The sequence below is a fragment of the Saccopteryx bilineata genome, chromosome 1, assembly GCF_036850765.1.
Source record: "Saccopteryx bilineata isolate mSacBil1 chromosome 1, mSacBil1_pri_phased_curated, whole genome shotgun sequence".
Lineage (NCBI taxonomy): Eukaryota > Metazoa > Chordata > Mammalia > Chiroptera > Emballonuridae > Saccopteryx > Saccopteryx bilineata.
In genome coordinates, this window is record NC_089490.1 from 149,807,601 (window position 1) to 149,824,309 (window position 16,709).

Genomic DNA, 16,709 nt, shown 5'->3' on the forward strand with positions numbered 1-16,709 from the left:
CCCTCACTGGGATTTTATCCAATTACACGGCGGCTCGTAAGATCTGCGGAAGCGGAAGGCGCCAATGAGGTCTTCGATGAGGGCGGAGCTAAAGTGCCAGCCACACCCCTCTCTGTGACTACCTTTGAGCTCTGCACATTTTAATGCGATGGTGTCCCCACAGGATCAAATTTCAGCATCACAGCTGGGGACTGGCTTCGCGGCCCCTAATGGGAGAGCATGAACAGGTGGTATGTGGTAGGTCGGTGTGGAAGGGGGTCGGGAGCCCGGCGGGCACAGGATTTATAGCCTGGGGGAGGCCCCAGGCTAATTAACGACCCCGCCCCCTCGCCACGAGAATTCTCCATAGAGGGTCTTTGGGCAGAACAACTACTATGGGAGTGTGAGGGGGGCTCGACTATGGTTCTGCCTGCAATGGCACTCAGAAGTTGGTCTTCCCTTTCCCCTTCCAATCCTCTCAAAGCTCCTTGGCCCCCAGGCCCCAAGCGTGACATTCAAGGACAGACACTGAGTTTTCCACTACTGTATGTTAGGCACTGGCATGGGTTAATTTACTTCATCACAGCAACTCAATAATATGGTAGTATAACATCACATTTTTATAGTTGGGGATAATGAGGCATGAAGAGGTTTAGTAACTCTTCCAACATCACATAGCTGGGAAGCTAGTATTTTAACCCCAGCCATCCAGGGTCTCCAGTGCCTCTTGAAAAGGTACTTTAGAACATTTCAGGCTTAAAAATAACTCCTGTGGGCCCTGGCCGGGTCGCTCAGTGGAAGAAGCATCAACCCAGCACACCAAGGTCACAGGTTTGATCCCTGATTAGGGCACGTACAAGAAGCAATCAATGAGTGCACAACTAAATGGAACTATGAGTTAATTAAAGCTTCTTCTCTCTCTTCCTTCCCTTCTTTCTGTTTTTCTCTTCTTTGTCTTTCTTTTTCTCTCAAGTCAATGGGGAGGGGGATAATAACTCCTATGCAACAGGGTAGGTGTGAAGACCCAATGAGTGTTGAGGGTGGTGCCCAGCACTCAATGAAGTGCTCAGAAAATATGAGCTTAAAAAAGGATTAAGGAAGCTTTTACAGTGGAGATGCTGAGTAGGGTTTTGAAGTGTGTATAGGAGTCTTCTAGAAGGACTAGGCAGAAGAAGAGCACCAGAGGGTTCAGCAAGGGCAGAAGAACAGAAAGGCCTAGAGTCTGGCCTTTCTGGCTGAGTGTGACCCAGAGCAAGATATCCTTCACCTGGAAGTTTTTTTTTTGTTTGTTTGCTTTTTTACAGGGACAGAGAGGGAGTCAGAGAGAGGGATAGACAGGGACAGACAGGAATGCAGAGAGGTGAGAAGCATCAATCATCAGTTTTTCGTTGTGACACCTTAGTTGTTCATTGATTGCTTCTCATATGTGCCTTGACTGTGGGCCTTCAGCAGACCGAGTAACCCCTTGCTCGAGCCAGCGACCTTGGGTCCAAGCTGGTGAGCTTTTTTTGCTCAAGTCAAATGAGTCCGCACTCAAGCTGGCAACCTCAGGATCTCGAACCTGGTTCCTTCCGCATCCCAGTCTGACGCTCTATCCACTGCACCACCGCCTGGTTAGGCTGGAAGTTTTTTTAGACAGCCCTGCCCTAGGTAACACCATTGGTGCCAGCCCTGACCACATTGGAAGGGCAGGGGTGTGTGGATATGAGACACATAGCTGACTTCTTTCCTGTTCTCAGTGTCACCTAGCCTAGGCCTGGACCCCAATTCAGCTAATATTTATTGAATGCCCTGCCTCTCCTGTTCACACACACTATGGCTCCAATTTACCTGGGGAGCCAGGTCCAAACTCCCTGCTTGGCTTTCAGTGCCCTGCTAAACTCCTGCTGCTTCCTCTTGGACTCTGCCTCTAACAGCCCTGAATCTACCATCACTGAGGACATAGTTCCACATCTCCAAGCTTTTGCACATGCTGTTTCCTACCAGGAATGCCCCTTCCCATAGGGCCCAATGTTAAGGTTTTTTTTTTTTAGACTCTTTGAGGCCTTACTTTCTCCTGTAGGGTCTAGGTTCTTCTCACTGCCCAATTCAACTCCTGGGGCTGGGGTCATCTTTCATCATACCATAGCTGGAGGTCCTGTGTTCAGGGCTGATGACTCTTTGAGTCTGGGAGTGTCGGGACATGGGAGCTGGTCTCAGCCTCCTGTCCTCCTTACTTGAAGCGACCCTCTTCTGACTGGCCTACCCCGGGACCCTGACTGCTCTGCGCCTTACTACTGCTTATCTCCCTTGGCCTCCAACTTGTGTGTGCTTGTTAATGAGAAGTGTGACAAGTACTGGGGTTCGTTGAGGGGCTTCTCCAGGGCTAGGGCGCTGGGAGGGGCTGGAGTGTTCTGGAGTGACCCTCAGTAAGCCCTTATTCACCCACCCCTAGGCACTTCTTCAGACAAGACCTTGGACTCCATGGGTCACTGGTCCAGGACCCCAGAACCAGAGATCTTGGGGCCAGCTGCTTCAGAGGACAGAGTGAAGAGTATAGACTGGATGCCAGGGAGGAATTCAGGGCCTTGGTCGCATAGGTCTACCCCCTTCCCCAGCCCGGACTCACAGGAGTGCTGTAATGACCAGGAACTTATGAAGAGGCATGAGAGCATCACTAAGGTCACCCCCACCTGAGAAACCCCTCCTGCTTCACTGAGATCTATTGCTGTGGGGCTTAGGGAGGGGGTTGTGGGGACAGGGAGGTCCTCCTCAAGAACCCTCCCACCATGTGTCTTCCACACCCAGAATACCTCCCAGTGATCACCAGGCCTGCAATGAAAATGTCTTAATGGATGAGGGAATTAATGGAATGGATGTGGGATTATGTGTTTTAGTGGGTTCTTGTCTGTAATAATCTCTGGGTATGACTGTGTGTCTGTGTCTGGTTATGTATCTGAGGTGGGTGGCAGTGGATGCCTTGGGTCTTATGACTTAAGAGTGCATGGCTGTGTCTGAGGTTGTTTCTGTGTGGTTGTGGTTGTTGTGGGATTGTGCATAATTATGCATCAGTGCTATTGGTGCTGCCTGCAGACATTGTCAATGTCCTTTGCCCCTAAGGAGGAAGGCCATTTCTTGAGTCCAGGCCAGCGACAGGGCTTTGCAGGTGCATGCTGTCAGAGGCAGCCCAGAGGCCCACACATGTAGGTTACAAGCCACATGAGTGCACTTCTGAGCATGTACAGGCCAGGGGAGATGCACACATGTGCTTTGAGGCAGCTTTCCTTGCACTTGGGATCTGTGATATCCAGAAGTCAGCAGACCAACTCATGTCTAAACCCCCACACTGGGTTGAGGTGAGCAAGGAGGCAACACAGGGATGAATTTCTACTGCCCTCATATTCCCATTTCCTAGAAACCATTGGAGACCAGCTCTTCCAAAGTTAAAGGTGAGAACCCTCCCTCCTACCAAGACTGTGTATGGACAACCTGCTGGTTCCTACTTCCAACCCTTTGCCCCAGTCTCTGTAGAACCCCACCATTGCTGCCCACTCAGCTCTTTCTCCTGACCTTGCCCTCCAGGCCTGTTTCTGACCTTGACCCCCTATGCTGCCTCTACCTCAGCCTTGGTGGATCCCTGTTCCAGACTTTGCCCCCTCCTACTTCACCCCTACCCTGAGCCTCTGCTGACTACTCTCCTGACCTTACTCCTGCCCCCACCCTTCCCAGCCAGGCTGACCCACACCTCTGGTTACAGTTAAGTCCACCATGATGATTCCTGATACCCATAAGCTCCTGCGATGCGAACTGGAGTCACTCAAGAACCAGCTACAGGCCCAGACAAAGGTTAGCCTCCTCAGCCAGCCCTACCCCCAGTAATCTTATCCCTGTCCTCCATTCCCCTCCTACCTCTAGGCATGACCTCTTCCCCCACAGGCTTTTGAGTTCCTAAATCACTCAGTGACCATGTTGGAGAAGGAAAGCTGCCTGCAACAAATCAAGATTCAACAGCTTGAAGGTGAGGACTGGCCTTGGGTCAAGGTCAGGCTGGAGGCCATTGGGGTCAGCTCAGTTAGAGTGAGTAAAGTGGGTGTCTAGATTCAGAGTCAGTATCCAGCCAGGCTAGAGCCAGCTGAGTTCAAAGCTGGGCTTGGTGTAGTTGGGCCTCAGTCAAGTTCCCACTCTCTACAGAACTACTGAGCCCCACAAGCCTCCAGACAGAGAAGGGGGGACAAAAGTGGGGTACGGAGCAGGGACGGCAGGAGCTTTATGGAGCCCTGGCGCAAGGCCTGCAGGAGCTGAAGAAGACCCTGCGGGACAGTGAGGGGTTGCAATGGGCCCGCACTAGCCACTGCCTGCAGCTGCTGGCCCAGGAGATCAGAGACAGGTGAGTATTGCAAGAGTGGAAGCCTGAAAGCTGTAAGAGGGAAGGAAGGCCAGGATGGGGAAAATGGGAGAGGCCTGAGTAAGGGGCATGGGGACCATGGAAGGCTTGGGGAGCAGGAGAAGAGTGGATGAGGAGGAGGAAGACAGAAGGCAGTGTGTTGTTGGGGTGGAGACTGGGAGGCCAGAAGGCAGGGAAAACAGGAAGCTGGAGGTAGGATGGGAGGGAGGCCAGGGGATCAGGAAGTTGAGCAGTGGGGAGGTTGAGGGGGGCAGAAGCTGAGAATATGGGGGAACAGGGAGCAGAGATGGGGAGATAGAGGCCAGGAATTGAGGGGCTGAGGAAATGGGAAGCTGGAAGTCAGGAAGAGAAAACTAGGGGCTGGGAGGGGAGGTGGGGGAAGAGTAATTGGAGGATAAAGGTGGGTGGGTAGCTAGGGGGAGGGGCCAGAGCCTGGGGGTGGGGCGTTGAACAGATAGGAACTTGGGAGGTGGAGGAGGCTTGGGGAGGCAGGTGGGCAAATTGAAAGGCCACCAGATGAGGGGCTGTGGGGGTCTGTGGGTCTAGGCTAAGCTATTCCCTCAGCAAGAAATTCCTGTGGGAGGAGCTGGAACTGGTTCGGGAGGAGGTGACCTTCATCTATCAGAAGCTTGGTGAGTACTTGGAGCCCAGAGCCAAGGGGGGTAGGGTGGGACACTACCCTTCTGCTGCCTGGCCCCTCTGAGACCCCTCCCCTTGCAGAGGCACAGGAGGAGGAGATTACTGAGAACCTAACGAACATTCAGAAGATGCAGAAGACTCAGGTGAAGTGCCGTAAGGTGAGAGGGCAGGACAGGGACCCTGTAGGAGTTGGAATATGGGGATCTCTGCTGACCTCCACCATTGGACTGGAGCCAGAAGGCCTGGTTCAAATCTCAGTTCTCCCACTTACTGCTTTGTGACTGTGGGCAAGTTTCTTTACCTCTCTGGGCTTCAGTTTTCTCATCTGTATAATGGGTGTAACAACATATTCCTATCTGAAGAGGTAGCTGATGAACTGTTAAGCTCTTTGAGGGCAGCCTGGCATAAGTGCCATGTAATGGTCACCTTGCACCATCATTATTATTATTACTACTGCTCTTCTCTCATATCCCTCCCCATGGACCCCAGGTCCTGACCAAGATGAAGCAGCAGGGGTGTGAGACATCCAACTGGATGGAGACAGAGGAGATGCCATCAGGAGGCAATGGCTCTTGGAGGAATGACCTCCAGAAGGAGCTGAGTGACATATGGTGATGCCCAGCTCCCTCTTTGACCTCTGACCCCTGACCCTCATCTGCCCCGCCCTGCTCCCCATCTGATCAAATAGTGACCACCAGAAGAACCTGGAAGCCCTCTGAGCCCAGACCTCCATCTCCAGCTGGGACTCCCTTCTGCCTCTGCTCCCCCCCCCCACAGTAGCCCCTCTGCCCCAGCCTCAAGCAGTCCAGAGTCAGCTGAGACCCCCAGCATCCCATCTTCCTGTAGGTCCGCTGTGCACAATCTGCAGAACTCCTTTGATGGCCTCAACATGTCCTCAGGGGCCCGTCTTAGAGCTGCAAGCCTCAGGGGTGAGTTGGGCTGAGCTATGCTGGGGGGGGGGGGGGTTGTCATTCTCCAGCTTCACACATGGAGGTCATGTTCAGAGGCCATATTTAAAGGTCATATCTGTTAGGTTTTAATCTGAGGTCACATTAAGGAGTCCCTGGAGGTTTCATCTGGGGGTCACTCAGAATCAGATAGGGTCATTTTTGTTTTTAAAAGACTTTATTCATTTTAGAGAGGTGAGAGAGAAAGAGAGAGAGAGAGAGAGAGAAAGAGAGAGAGAAAGAGAGAGAAAAGAGGGAGGAGCAGGAAGCCACAACTCCCATATGTGCCTTGATCAGGCAAGCCCAGGGTTTTGAACAGACAACCTCAGGGTTCCAGGTCAACACTTTATCCACTGCGCCCACCACAGGTTAGGCCACTGGGGTCTTTTTAAAGGATCATTGGGGTATACTTACCTGGCAGGGGAGATACCATGATCACGAAGGTGGTTTCCCCAGGGCGAGGCTTATCCATTGCACTCTGGATGTGCTGATCCCTGCGATTTCCCCAAATGTGGGAAACTTGACTGCATAGTTTGTGGTAATGGGGGGACTGTGTTCACATTCTCCCCTGGGAGAAAAAAAAAAGATCATTGGGGTAAAATTCAAGAGTTATTGAGGTGATACTTTAGTGTAGGTTTCACACTGGGTCACATTCAAGAGATATGATCAAGGGATACTGGCACATATTCAGGGGTCTTTCAGCGGACACATTCAGAGTTCATACATGAAAAGCCAGAATGACACCTGTCCCTCCTGCAGGCTACAAGGGGCATCGATGCCTAAGCCCTCTAATTACCTCCTGGGACTCGGACTCCGATTCGGACCAGGACCCTTCCCAGCCACCACTCAGCAAAAGCCGCTCCTTCCCATCAGGTGTGAATCCTTTCCTGATTCACCCACCCTGCCCCTCCTGGCTAGCCCTGGAATCCAACAGTATGGATCCTCCCAACTCCCATCCCCGGCTCATGTGCCCTGACTGCTAGCCCTGGGGTCCCGTGGATCAGACCCGGCTCTTACCCATCCTTTCTCCTCACAGCTTGAGCAGCCGGGACTGCTCTCCCTGAAGACCCATTCAGAGAGAAAATAAACTAGCCAAGACCCTCCTCCACCAGTGGACTATTGCTCCTGCTGCTTAATGTGCCAGAGAATGACCCACTCCCATTTACTCCCCAGTGTTGGGGAGGGCATGGAGGCCACAGGGGCTGTTTGGAATATGCGGGCCTAGGTTCAGGCCAGATATGTATATGACAGGTTAGGGGTTGGTCTGTCCAGATATGAGTGCCCAGACAGGCTGTTTCACACTAGCACTAGCCTTCCCTCCTTGGGGACCTTGGCTATCTGGCCTACTGATCCTACTGTCCAAATGGGGAAACCGAGGCCCAAAAAGGGAGCGTGAAGGCCCAGGTTCACCCTTGGACACTTTGCCCTATTCTTACCCTCATCGCCTCCCCTCACCCAGAATACCCCCATCCGTGTAACCTCCATCTTTCATTCCAGCCACCCATCTATTCCAACAAGCCCCGCCCCAAAGAACAACCGAGGCCCCACCCCGGATCTTGTTAATAAGTCCCCACGAGGCCCCGCCCATGGTGTTATGCAAATAAGGTGCCAGGAGGCTCCGCTCCTCGTTCCGTTCTGCAGCGGAGTCTGTGCGGCGCACAGAGCCTGGCCCACTGTATCTCCATTTGTGCGTCCGCCAGCCAGGCCAGCAGTCAGTCTGTCCGTCCCGCTGCGCCAGTGAAGACTAGGCAGAACCCGAGCTCAGGCGCAGCAGGCTCGACCCGGTGAGGAGGAGGGGCTTGAAGCGCCCCCTGTACCCTCTCTCGGGGGCTTCCCACCCTCGGTCTTTCTCTCTAGCTCGCCTGTTGGTCCTGTCCCCTGCGGGTCCAGCGTGGAGGGGGGGGAAGAGGGGAACTGGAGCTTGGGGACCGGCCTGGTGGAGAGGAGTATGGGGAGGGGACCGCACGCTTGAGAAGCCAAGCAGTGGTGGTGAGGGTGATTGGGATTGTATGGTTGTCATTATATATCAATGTTTGGTTGTGTAACTGTCATTGTGTGTCTGTATAGCTGTGATTGTGTGGTTTCTGGATTGTCGGTGTGGTGTGTCTGAGATTGTCTCCTATGGCTGCCATTGTGTGGCTGTCATCGTGGATATCATTCATGGTGTGTGTGTGGCTGTGTTATTGCAATGGCTATGGCTGTGATTGTATGACTGTCTTGGTATCTGTATGAATGTGTGTATATGACTGTCATGTGTAGCTGCTGTTGTGTGTTTCTTCTGATGGTGTAGAGGGGTCATTTTACACATGTAATGTGTGGCTATGATCATATGCATTTCTTGTGTGGCAGTGTGGCTATGTGTGTGAGCCTGTCATGTTTCATATATGTGCCCTTGTGAGGCCATGTGGCTGTGGTCATGGGTAGCACCATGTTTCACCTATGGCTGTCAATGTGGATGAGAACTGTTCATGTGTGTGGCTGTCACTGAATGCCTTGTTATTAGGGGTGTGACACTATGACTGGTTCTTTGACCCCCATTGTGTGTGATGACTCTCTTTTTGATGTGACTCTTACAATGTGTTGGCAGCCCTGAATCTACATCCCTGAGAAGTGAGGACTCATGTGGGGCTGTGTGTGGAGCTGAGGTGTGTAGAGGACCTTTTGCTATGTTCCTGTGACTGTGTTTTAGGGGGGTGCTGTTTGAGCTGTGTGGGTGTTTGTGACCGTCTGTGTGCACACTGTGCCATGTGTGTATGCACGAGTATGCAGTTATGTGTGTGGTGGGTTCTGGGCACCTGTCTGAATGAGTGGGCCTGCCTTGTTCACCACAAGGCTGGCACCCAGCACACTGATGGAACACAGCAGGCACTTGGTCCATGTTGGTGAGATGGATGAATGCTGGCCCATAATGGGGGGGGGGGTGGAGGCTGTGGCTGAGTTGTGTACTCTGCGGGTACCAGCATGGGTGATTGTGTCTCTGGGAGGGTGAGGAGGCTGTGGCCAGGTAGACAGCTGGGACCTCTAGCAGCATTTACCCCACATGTTATACTGAAGAGCAAGCCTCGTGGATGGAGCACTGGACCCAGAGTGCCTACCCTCACCTACCTGCGCCTAAGTTTCCTCATCTGTGCAATGGGGGTGACCATCACTGTCCTGCTGGCTGTCAGGAGTGGCTGTGAGTCCGTGGGCTTGGCAGCCACCTGTAGGAAGCCATAGGGCTCCTTCACAGGTGAGGCTGGGCTGGGACACTGGTGTCAAGCAGGTGTGACTGCTAGCTTTTCAGTGCTGGGGGTATGGGGCAACAGGTGGTGAGCAGAGAGCCCCCTAGTGATTCAGGGAGGCAAATGGGCTGGAAGAAGGTAGAGAGGGAGAGGCACCTGGGAGGGAAGGAGGGCCTGGCTATTAGCCACAAACCATAGGGTCAGGAGAAAGGCCACTGTGGGCCATAGAAGAAGAGGCTCAGGGGAGGAGCCTGGTAGAGGTAGAAGACATGGAGTATGAAATCCCTGTAAAGCATGTGGGGAAAGAGAACAGGGTCCCCTAAAACTGGTGGGGATGAGGACCCTTCTAATGGATCCTTCTCCATGTGGGAGGTGTCCCCATTAAGCTGGAGAATTCTCTTCTAAAGGCCTTGATAAGGAGGAGAATCCCTCCTAAAAGGTATGGGTCAGAATCTCCTATTTTATAGGGGGTGAAGACCACTAGAGAATCTTTGGGGTCCCCCACACCAACAGGCTGAGCTAAGGGGGTTGTGTCAGGGGAGGCTAGTGTCTTCAAAGGGCAGGGGCAGGGCCAAAACTTGGATATGCAGAGATGTGGCCAGAGGACTCCACTAGGGCCAGTGACCTGAGCCTACCACTAGGCCCCACCCTGGCCACCCCATGCCCTCCCCACCTCCGCAGGCCAAGGCCTTCACCATGGCGGGAGGGAGACCTCAGCTGAAGAGGAGTTTCTCCATTATTCCCTGCTTTGTCTTCGTGGAGGTGAGGAGCCCAATATCTCCTTTAGACCCTCAGTAGGGAGGGGGTGTACTTGCCTTCCTGTCCCCTCTCTGCCCAACCTCAGTCCCCTTCATTCTGGCCAGGTCCCTTTCTGGACTGGTTTATCCATCTCCCTGGTTCCATTCCTGCCTTCCCTCTCCCTGATCTCTCACTCCCTGTCTCTGAGTGGCGTGAGAGCACTGTTCCCTTTTCTTGAGATGTGGTTATGAGCTTGGACTCAGAAGTGGTACTTCCAGGGTTCCAGTCTCATTCTTCCCATCCTTACTTTGAGACTGGGCATTTCACATACTCCCCGAACTTTAGTTTCCTCTTCTGTCAAATGGGCGTATTTAGAAGGTAAAAGGTATTCATTCACAGAAGACATTTAGTATGACAATGACACCTGCCCACAGTGTGGTAGCTGCTAGTCCTGCTAGTATTCTTTCCCTGGTCATCTGCCACTCTACCACCCACCATCTCTGTATCTTTCTGGCCATATCTAGCTGTGTCCTCACTCTCCTCAATCCCATTTCTTCTTTCCTTCTCTCTCTATTCTACCATTCTAGTCCCTTCTCTTTTCTTTGCCTTTTCTCTTTCTCCTACTCTCTTTTCTCTCCTCTCCTCTTCATTTTCTGTCTTTTCTCTTTCTTTCTGTTTCCATCTCTGTCTCTTTTCTTTACTTTGTGCCTCCTAGACCCTGACATTTCTCTAGTCCCATTCCTCACTTCTTTGTCCCTTTCAGTCATTTTATCTCCCCCAGTCTTGATCACTATCTCTCTTTGCCTTCTCTCTGTCTCCATGTCTTTATGTGTCTCTCTCTCTTCTTCCCCCAGCTTGGGCCTGACCTTCTCCCTTCTTTCTCTCCATCTCTCTTTCTACCCTGGCTGGGTGGCAGTCAGTGCTGCTGGGCGTGGTGGTCCTACTCGCTTATCGTCTGGAGTTCACGGACACCTTCCCTGTGCATACCCAGGGCTTCTTTTGTTACGACAGTACTTACGCCAAGCCCTACCCGGGGCCTGAGGCTGCCAGTCGAGCACCTCCTGCGCTTATCTATGCTCTGGTCACCGCTGGGCCCACCCTCACGGTGAGACTGGGTGTAGCCTTGGTAGATTGTGGGAGGACCTTCCAGGATGCTGGAGGGTTAGGGGGAGGTGGGCAGAGAGCTGGGTTTGAAGGCCAGGAAGACCTTGTTTTGGTCTTGCCCACAGATCTTGCTGGGGGAGTTGGCACGTGCCTTTTTCCCTGCACCACCCTCGGCCATCCCAGTCATTGGGGAAAGTACCATCGTGTCTGGAGCCTGCTGCCGCTTCAGTCCTCCGCTAAGGAGGCTGGTTCGCTTCCTGGGTAAGTAACAGGGCCAGGGTTCAGTCCTACAAAGGGATAAGGCCAGGCTCAGCCATAATCAGGATTACAGGGGGAAAAGGACCTAGAATTGTTATGATGGTATCTTCAGGGGCAAAAAGGGACTTGGGCTCAAGTCAACCATGATGGAGGTCTTAGGGACATGGATGGGGCCTAAGTCAACCATGGCAACTTGTAAGGGGAGGGCCCCAAATTGCCACAAGGAGGATCTCAGTCAGAAAAGGGGGACACAGGTGCAGGCTAAACACCATGGGTCTCACGGAGATGAGACCTTGACTGTGCTTTAAATGTACTCCCAGCCACAATAGGTGGCCATGTGCTAGGGGAGGGGGCACAGGTCATCCATAATGGTGGTCCCTGTGGCAGAGGGTTGGCCTTCCAGCTCTGTCTTATTGGTGATCCAGAGGAGAAATGAGCAACACAGTAATAGCAAGTCTGGGCCAGGTATAAAGACGCCCAGAGCCCAACCTGTGGTGGTGCAGTGGATAAAGCATTGACCTGGAATGCTGAGGTCGCCAGTTTGAAACCCTGGGCTTGCACTGTCAAGGCACATATGGAAGTGCTCCCCCCTCCTTCTGTCTCTTTCTCTCTCCCCCTGCCTCTCTAAAGTGAATAATAATTAAAAAAAAAAGAGGCCCAGAAATGCTATCAGGGTGATCCTAGGAGGTCCCAAGCATGGATCTAATACTGATGTAATGCAATGTTGTTGAGGGGTCCTAGCCCAGGTATAATAGGGTTCCAGGGGAGGACTCACTTCTGACATAGTAATAATCTCAGAGGGACAGAGGCGAGAGGCTCAGAGTGCCATCATGATGGCCCAGCTACAATGGGGTACAACATTAAGGGGAAGCCCAGGTGCTTTAATGGTGGTCACAGGAACAAGGAGACAGGGCCCAGATGAGTCATAAGGGAGCTCACAGAAGGTAAGCTACTGTGGCAGCAGGGCCCCCAACATGAACCCCCTTTCCTACCCCATACCCAGGGGTCTACTCCTTCGGCCTCTTCACCACGACCATCTTCGCCAACGCAGGGCAGGTGGTGACTGGCAACCCCACACCGCACTTCCTGTCTGTGTGCCGTCCCAACTACACAGCTCTGGGCTGCCTGCCGCCCTCACCAGACCGGCCAGGGCCCGACCGCTTTGTCACCGATCAGGGTGCCTGCGCTGGCAGCCCCAGCCTGGTGGCCGCAGCGCGCCGCGCCTTCCCCTGCAAGGACGCTGCCCTTTGCGCCTATGCGGTTACCTACACGGCGGTGAGCCCCAAAGTGGGAGCACAGCAATGGTGGGCGGCCAGTGGGCAGGAGGCCACCTAGGCCTAGAGCCTCCAATTTCAACCCTGGTCATGCCACCCCCCAGTGCTGTTAGTCTGCCTGTGAGGTGGAGTCTACACAGCGGACCCTGGTCACACCCCCGAGTCTGTCTATTGCACTGTTTTTCACTGCGCCTTTTGATGTCTGGCACAGCCTCCCAACCCAGTAATGCCACGCGCAATGGAAGGCTGTTGGCTCCTTCCTGTAAAATAAGGACACGGATTCTGGAGCCTAGCCACGTCCCCAGGATGTTACAGGCCCTGGATATTGGCTGGGTGACTGGGTAGGCGGGCTTTCCTGGAGCCCTTGCCTCCTGGAGTCCTCAACCACCCACCCGCTTTGTCCTCACCCTTCATTATCTTGGCTATGCCCATGACTGGTCTCTGCTAAGACTTCCTGACTCTCCTTTGCTTTCCCCTGGTTACACCCCATGCTGCTTTGACTCCTTTTTCTGGAGTTTGAGTGTCTGCTTCTATTTCAGTTAGTGGTCCCTCCAGTTGGGATTTCATCTTATGGAGCTGCTGGACCCAGTGTTGGGCCCTGTCTCCACCCTCTGGATCTGTAGCCACGCCCTAGCCCAGCAAAGGCCTTTCCCTGTCTGTGACTAGTCCCTGGGAGATCCCACGCAGAGCTCCACTGCTCTCTGGTGATCTGACCATGCCCCTATCGCAGCAAGGGCACACTGACAGTCCGTGACTTCATCCCCTGAACTCCTGTCCCCTGGCTCTGTTCCCTGGAGCCCCTGACCACATCTTCAACCCCAATGCCGATCCTAGGGATTTTTGCCATGCTCCCTAGTCCCGAATGCAGTGGCTACTTGGGTTCGGTCATTGCGACCCCTGTGTCCCCTGACTAGTCTGGCTCCTGCAGATGTACGTGACACTAGTGTTCCGCGTGAAGGGCTCCCGCCTGGTCAAACCCTCACTCTGCCTGGCCCTGTTGTGCCCCGCCTTCCTGGTGGGTGTGGTCCGCGTGGCAGAGTACCGCAACCACTGGTCGGATGTGCTGGCTGGCTTCCTGACCGGAGCGGCCATTGCCACCTTTCTGGTGAGTCCCCTTTGCATCCATTCTGGTATGAGACACCCTCTATCAGCTCCCTGACCCTAGAGGGAAGACTGCATGATTTTGAAGGGTGTGGATTTTGTGACCTTGGACAAATCTTTAACCTTACCCGGCCTGGATATTCATCTGTGAAATGGGATAACAGGACCTGGATCTGGGAGATGTGAATGAGGTACTTTATTTGAGTGCAGATTTTAAGGGGGTACTAAAGCACTCAATAACTCAAATAATATTTTACTGAAACTTTAAAAAAAATCAAAATTAATGCAAAAATGTCAAAAAATTCAATAAAGGCAGGATCAGATCCTGCCCTTGCACAACTTAGTCTTACTTGGCTCTTCCTGGTCCCAGTCCTGTGGAATAAATAATAATAGTAGCTACCTTTTAGTAAAGTGGAAAGAATATAGTAAGCACCATCAAAACGTTAGCTGTCTTTGAAACCTGAGCCTCTTTCCTTATCTGAAAAATGGGAATGGTATTTACCACACTCTTACCTTATTAGCCTCAACATGCCTTTCTCCTCTGGTCTAGGTCACCTGTGTTGTGCACAACTTCCAGAGCCGGCCATCCTCCGGCCGAAGGCTCTCCCCTTGGGAGGGCCTGAGCCAAGCCCCCACCGTGGACAGCCCCCTCGAAAAGTTAAGTGTGGCCCAGGTAAGGGGGGCCGGGGACTGCTCCCGGCTGGAGAGGGTGGTGGGTGGAGGAGGACCAAAAAGGCAGGTAGTCAGGCAAGAGGTGGGGGACTCTCAGGGCCATGAGGATGTGGGGAGATGACATATCTCTGGACATAAGACTTGGGGGGACAGTCCCACAGAATAGAAGGGTTTGCCTCCTCTCTCCCTGCCAAGGGGACATGGTTATCCTGAGAATCTGGTTGTTGTTTCCATTGGGCTGTCTGCCCAATGAGCCCCTCGTGTTGTGGGCAAGAGATGGCTAGCCCCATCCCTCTGCCTCTTTGTCTCAGGAACCTGAGGCCTACAGGCCGCATTCGACACCGGCACGGCTCACCCCATCCAGTGAGTGTTGAGGGAACGGGGGAGGTGGTAAATGGGGGAACCTCCAGATGGCAGTTACTGCCACAGAGGCCTCACCTCCTCCGTGCTTTCTAATTCTTTGACCTCTGACTCCCAGAGCCGCAGAACTGCGCCCGCCGTGGCCACCTGATCCCAAGCTGCGTGTCCTCCAGGGCTCCAGCCATGTGTTCGTCACCCCGTGTGCCCCGCCCTCGATTGAGATCTGAGCCAACGCCCCTGCCGCTGCCCCTGCCCCTGCCAGCACCAACCCCCAGCCAAGGCCCTTCACCCTCCTCTCCTGGGCCTGGGGGTCCAGGCGGGGGTGGTGGATGTGGCCGGAAGCTGCTGCTGCCCACACCCCTGCTAAGGGACCTGTACACCCTTAGTGGACTCTATCCTTCCCCCTTCCACCGGGACAATTTCAGCCCTTACCTGTTTGCTAGCCGTGACCACCTGCTGTGAGGCCCAACCACACACCCAGAATCTGCCCAGTCCTCATTTCTTCCCTGCCACGCATGTGTGTGCGTGCGCCATGTGAGTGCCAAAGCCCCCTGTCCCCGAACCAGCCAGGCCTGGTCATCAGGGAATGGCTGGAAGGACATTTGGGGAGCCCCCTGCCTCTCTTGTCCTCTCGGACATCCAAGTGGGCATAACTGGGAGGTGGGTCCTTGCCCTCTAGGATTGCCCATTTAAAGGCCAAACCCTGACCCCATTGGCCATTGCCTAGCCAATGGGAGCCTCTAGTTCTTTGAATTCTAACCAAAAGGAGTTTACTTCAGCCACTGGGAGCCTACTCTTCACTTCTTAGAATCCTCAGGCAAGAGGGCAACTCCAGCCAGTGTTCAGCTAAATGAACAACTAATGAGTCCTTGGTTTTCAGAATTTCTAGGGTGGGTGGGTATGATTCCAGCCAATGGGGGACCACCCATGTCTAAAATATGTGCAAAATTGAGGAGAGAGATGGGGTCATCTTTTGTAATTGGGTCTTCTCTCCTCAGGATCAGAATCTAGCCAGAGGGTGAGGTCAGGCTCTGCTATGGCAGAGTCCTTGGGGAACCCCTTCCCCTCTCAGTTCCTCCACCATGTGAACCCTCTCACCCAGTCCCTAACTCCCTACTTATGCAGGGCATGTCCAGTTTAGAGGTTTTGTGGTTCAGGGTGCTGTCTCCCTTTGCCTGTGCCCCAAGGTCACCACAAACCCTTCTGTTATTTATTAGGGCTGTGGGAAAGGACTTATTTTCTTGGAACCCACTCCTGTTCTTCAAACTGCCCCCATGCCCCAGCCTCATGCAGATGTGCCATCATGGGGGGTATGGGTGGAACAGAGGGCTCCCCATCCCCAGGGGCAACTAAAGGCAGTGGGCAGAGGAGACACACTCCCTTTCCTGCCCCCTCCTCATCTTTAATAAAGACCTGTTTGTAACAGAAGTTTGGCCTCATGCCTTCCTTCCCTGGGTGTTGGAGTGCTGAGGACTTTGTGGGTCTAGGTGTTGGTGAGGCTGGGTGTGGGTGTACTGTTACAATGTATCTGAGGGCGAGTGTGGAAAGGCAGTGTGGGGCTGGGCAGCAACTTAGGTTTAAATATTGGCTCAGCATTTCTTGGCCTCAGAAAAGTTAATTAACCTCTCTGTACCCTTGTTTCTTCATTTTGAAATGCAAACCCACAAGTCATATGTAAGGCAACAAGCCCACAGTGAGGGTCCTCACATGACTCTTCCCCAGGCAGCTGCCCTATCTTTTACCATGGTCAGGTTGTTGAGGGCACAGGGACTAGGATGAGGAGACTCTGATGGTCCTGATAGTTAGGGGGGGTACTGAGGGCAGTAGGAACCTCAAAGCCAACCCCTGGATGCAGGGGTGAAAGCAGGGGTTCTGACTATGAGGTTGTGCTGAGGATCTAGCAGAGACCAGGGAGACTAGGAGAGGCAGGGAACCACAGACACACTCTACCATGGCTCTGAGGTGCTTCAGACAGGTCATTCAGGTCATGGAGTCATCCAGGGGCCAGAAAAAGTAAGACTACATTCATTCA

General features: G+C 53.3%; 2 protein-coding genes and 1 non-coding gene across 7 annotated transcripts; all 3 read left to right on the top strand.

Annotated features, from left to right (window-relative positions):
• The first annotated feature begins 124 nt into the window (after positions 1 to 124).
• Positions 125 to 7,121, top strand: CCDC159 (coiled-coil domain containing 159). Its single transcript, XM_066273861.1, has 11 exons — positions 125 to 230; positions 3,374 to 3,407; positions 3,716 to 3,804; positions 3,895 to 3,976; positions 4,150 to 4,345; positions 4,928 to 4,995; positions 5,084 to 5,160; positions 5,492 to 5,613; positions 5,849 to 5,931; positions 6,709 to 6,822; positions 6,986 to 7,121. Exons 1-11 carry the CDS (start codon positions 144 to 146, stop codon positions 6,988 to 6,990), a joined length of 957 nt encoding a protein of 318 aa, XP_066129958.1. The 5' UTR covers positions 125 to 143; the 3' UTR covers positions 6,991 to 7,121.
• On the top strand, positions 6,356 to 6,520 carry LOC136321370 (U1 spliceosomal RNA). The gene has a single exon (XR_010728628.1). It is a non-coding gene; the product is annotated as a U1 spliceosomal RNA (small nuclear RNA).
• A 1,961-nt stretch (positions 7,122 to 9,082) lies between the features above and the next one.
• On the top strand, positions 9,083 to 16,105 carry PLPPR2 (phospholipid phosphatase related 2). Of its 5 annotated transcripts, none has more exons than XM_066273836.1 (9): positions 9,083 to 9,124; positions 9,852 to 9,932; positions 10,900 to 11,013; positions 11,138 to 11,273; positions 12,274 to 12,545; positions 13,473 to 13,649; positions 14,196 to 14,318; positions 14,629 to 14,680; positions 14,796 to 16,105. In XM_066273836.1, exons 2-9 carry the CDS (start codon positions 9,867 to 9,869, stop codon positions 15,137 to 15,139), a joined length of 1,284 nt encoding a protein of 427 aa, XP_066129933.1. In that variant the 5' UTR covers positions 9,083 to 9,124; positions 9,852 to 9,866; the 3' UTR covers positions 15,140 to 16,105. The 5 variants fall into 5 exon arrangements, with proteins under 5 accessions (XP_066129933.1, XP_066129926.1, XP_066129945.1 ...); XM_066273829.1 differs by lacking the exon at positions 9,083 to 9,124 and adding an exon at positions 9,127 to 9,178; XM_066273848.1 differs by lacking the exon at positions 9,083 to 9,124 and adding an exon at positions 9,127 to 9,178 and having other exon boundaries at positions 14,196 to 14,302; positions 14,796 to 14,951.
• The last annotated feature ends 604 nt before the right edge of the window (positions 16,106 to 16,709 follow it).

Excerpts from the sequence above, each read along its gene's own strand:
- PLPPR2 (XM_066273821.1), top strand. The coding sequence starts at position 9,867 with ATGGCGGGAGGGAGACCTCAGCTGAAGAGGAGTTTCTCCATTATTCCC. Across the intron at positions 11,014-11,137 it reads CCGCTGGGCCCACCCTCACG|ATCTTGCTGGGGGAGTTGGC; the intron begins GTGAGACTGGGT and ends TCTTGCCCACAG. Across the intron at positions 11,274-12,273 it reads GAGGCTGGTTCGCTTCCTGG|GGGTCTACTCCTTCGGCCTC; the intron begins GTAAGTAACAGG and ends CCCCATACCCAG.
- CCDC159 (XM_066273861.1), top strand. The coding sequence starts at position 144 with ATGCGATGGTGTCCCCACAGGATCAAATTTCAGCATCACAGCTGGGGA. Across the intron at positions 4,346-4,927 it reads GCCCAGGAGATCAGAGACAG|CAAGAAATTCCTGTGGGAGG; the intron begins GTGAGTATTGCA and ends CTATTCCCTCAG. Across the intron at positions 5,932-6,708 it reads TAGAGCTGCAAGCCTCAGGG|GCTACAAGGGGCATCGATGC; the intron begins GTGAGTTGGGCT and ends TCCCTCCTGCAG.